The sequence below is a fragment of the Poecilia latipinna genome, unplaced genomic scaffold (genome assembly GCF_001443285.1).
Source record: "Poecilia latipinna isolate Pla-1442-1.1 unplaced genomic scaffold, P_latipinna-1.0 Scaffold3339, whole genome shotgun sequence".
Taxonomy (NCBI): domain Eukaryota; kingdom Metazoa; phylum Chordata; class Actinopteri; order Cyprinodontiformes; family Poeciliidae; genus Poecilia; species Poecilia latipinna.
In genome coordinates this window covers 37,352-38,800 of record NW_015115955.1, presented here as the reverse complement: position 1 = coordinate 38,800, position 1,449 = coordinate 37,352, and the positions used below count along the sequence as shown (strand labels likewise).

The 1,449-nt window shown below is 46.0% G+C and overlaps 1 protein-coding gene across 2 annotated transcripts in view; it reads left to right on the top strand.

Annotated features, from left to right (window-relative positions):
* The window catches only part of ubr2 (ubiquitin protein ligase E3 component n-recognin 2), a 27,279-nt gene extending 25,844 nt beyond the window's left edge, over nt 1-1,435 (top strand). For both annotated transcript variants that reach the window (XM_015023545.1, XM_015023546.1), the window contains exon 46: nt 710-1,435. In XM_015023545.1, the coding sequence (XP_014879031.1) occupies nt 710-851 (142 nt within the window). In that variant the 3' untranslated portion in view covers nt 852-1,435. The remainder of the gene's footprint in view (nt 1-709) is intronic.
* Nucleotides 1,436-1,449: the final 14 nt, after the last annotated feature.

The following is a 1,449-nucleotide window of genomic DNA, read 5'->3' as shown; positions in this document are numbered from 1 at the left end:
AGTGAGCCGAATTAGCTCCTGGAGATGTGACGTCAACGCCTTAGGTGCAAAGAGCCCATTGCATTGAGGGGATTAGAGAAATGGGTCATAAAGTAGTAAAGGTTTTGTAATCGGGTCGAGCCGCATTATTGGTAGTGTACTTTTACTCCAGTACATCTCCAATAGTGGGGCATGTTTAATAGACAGGCCTCCGGCCACTAGGTGGAAGCAGGGTTCACACTGATTCACACTTGGAATGGTTTTAGAACAATCAAACAGATGTTTTGATAATCAGGTGTACAGTGCTAGAGCCACAGATAAGTTATAAGACATTATTGGGTTGGCACCAGTATTTAAAGGGGAACCAGTTAGGAAATAGAGAACCACAGGATTAGGTTAGGGTTGTAAATTTGAGCAAATGACAGGTAGAATTATAGTATTTGTTTTTACTAAACAAATATTTGGAAATGTATATTTTGGTGTAAATACACATTCAGTCGATCTGCTTTTGTTTATTTCCTTTATTCTGATTTGCTTTAACTCATCAATAATTAAGACGTTGGTTTGGTGTGAGGAACGTAGCGTAGCATCAGTGAATCTGTGATCGATCTCATTGGTCTGCTGAATAAACTTCATGAATCCTGGTTTGGTCTGAACGGATGAAACCAGGATGGAGTCAAGTCGGGATCATCTGATTATTGATTAATTGATTTTTATTTGTTCCCTGCAGGCGTGGGAACCCGCTCCACCTTTGCTCAGAGCGCTATCAGAAGATCGAGCGTCTGTGGCGGCAGCACGGCATTGCTGAGGTCATAGGTCATGCTCAGGAGGCCAATCAGACGCTGGTTGCCATCGACTGGCAGCACCTGTGACCGCGGACTGGCCCTGCCCACTAACGAACCTCTTTGAACCAATCAGCTCGCTGCAGCTGCAACCTGAAGTCGGAGCAGCTTTCAGGGATTTTTTAGGGTGTTCGGATCCTGACCTTTGACCTCTGATTGTCACCTCTTCCCCCTCAGTCCTCCAATCAGACATCACCTCTTCAGGAGTTGTCGTGATTGGCTGGAGGTCAGGTGATTTATGTCAGGTGTACATTGCATTTTGATAGACTGGGTCTCCATGGCAACCCAGGTGACAGTAATCGGCTTACTCCCTGAGACATCATTATGAAAACTTCAGCCAATCGGAAGCCAGAACTGTGCGAACGACGCCGTTGGTCCACCGTCTCCATGGCAACCAGGTCGATGAGCCGAGTCTGATCGGGTTTTATTCACTTCCGCTTTAATGTTTTAATTAACGAGGTGAGCGTGTGACATCACTTCCCGTTTGTGTGTTTGAGTTTGGGGAGGCGGAGCGTCAGAACCGGACCAGAACCGGACTGGGTCCGGCTGATGCTCCGTCTTGGTAATGTCACTTTAACCTGTAGAACAGAACCAATAAAATGGGCTTTAAAGAACCTCTGAGTCCAGT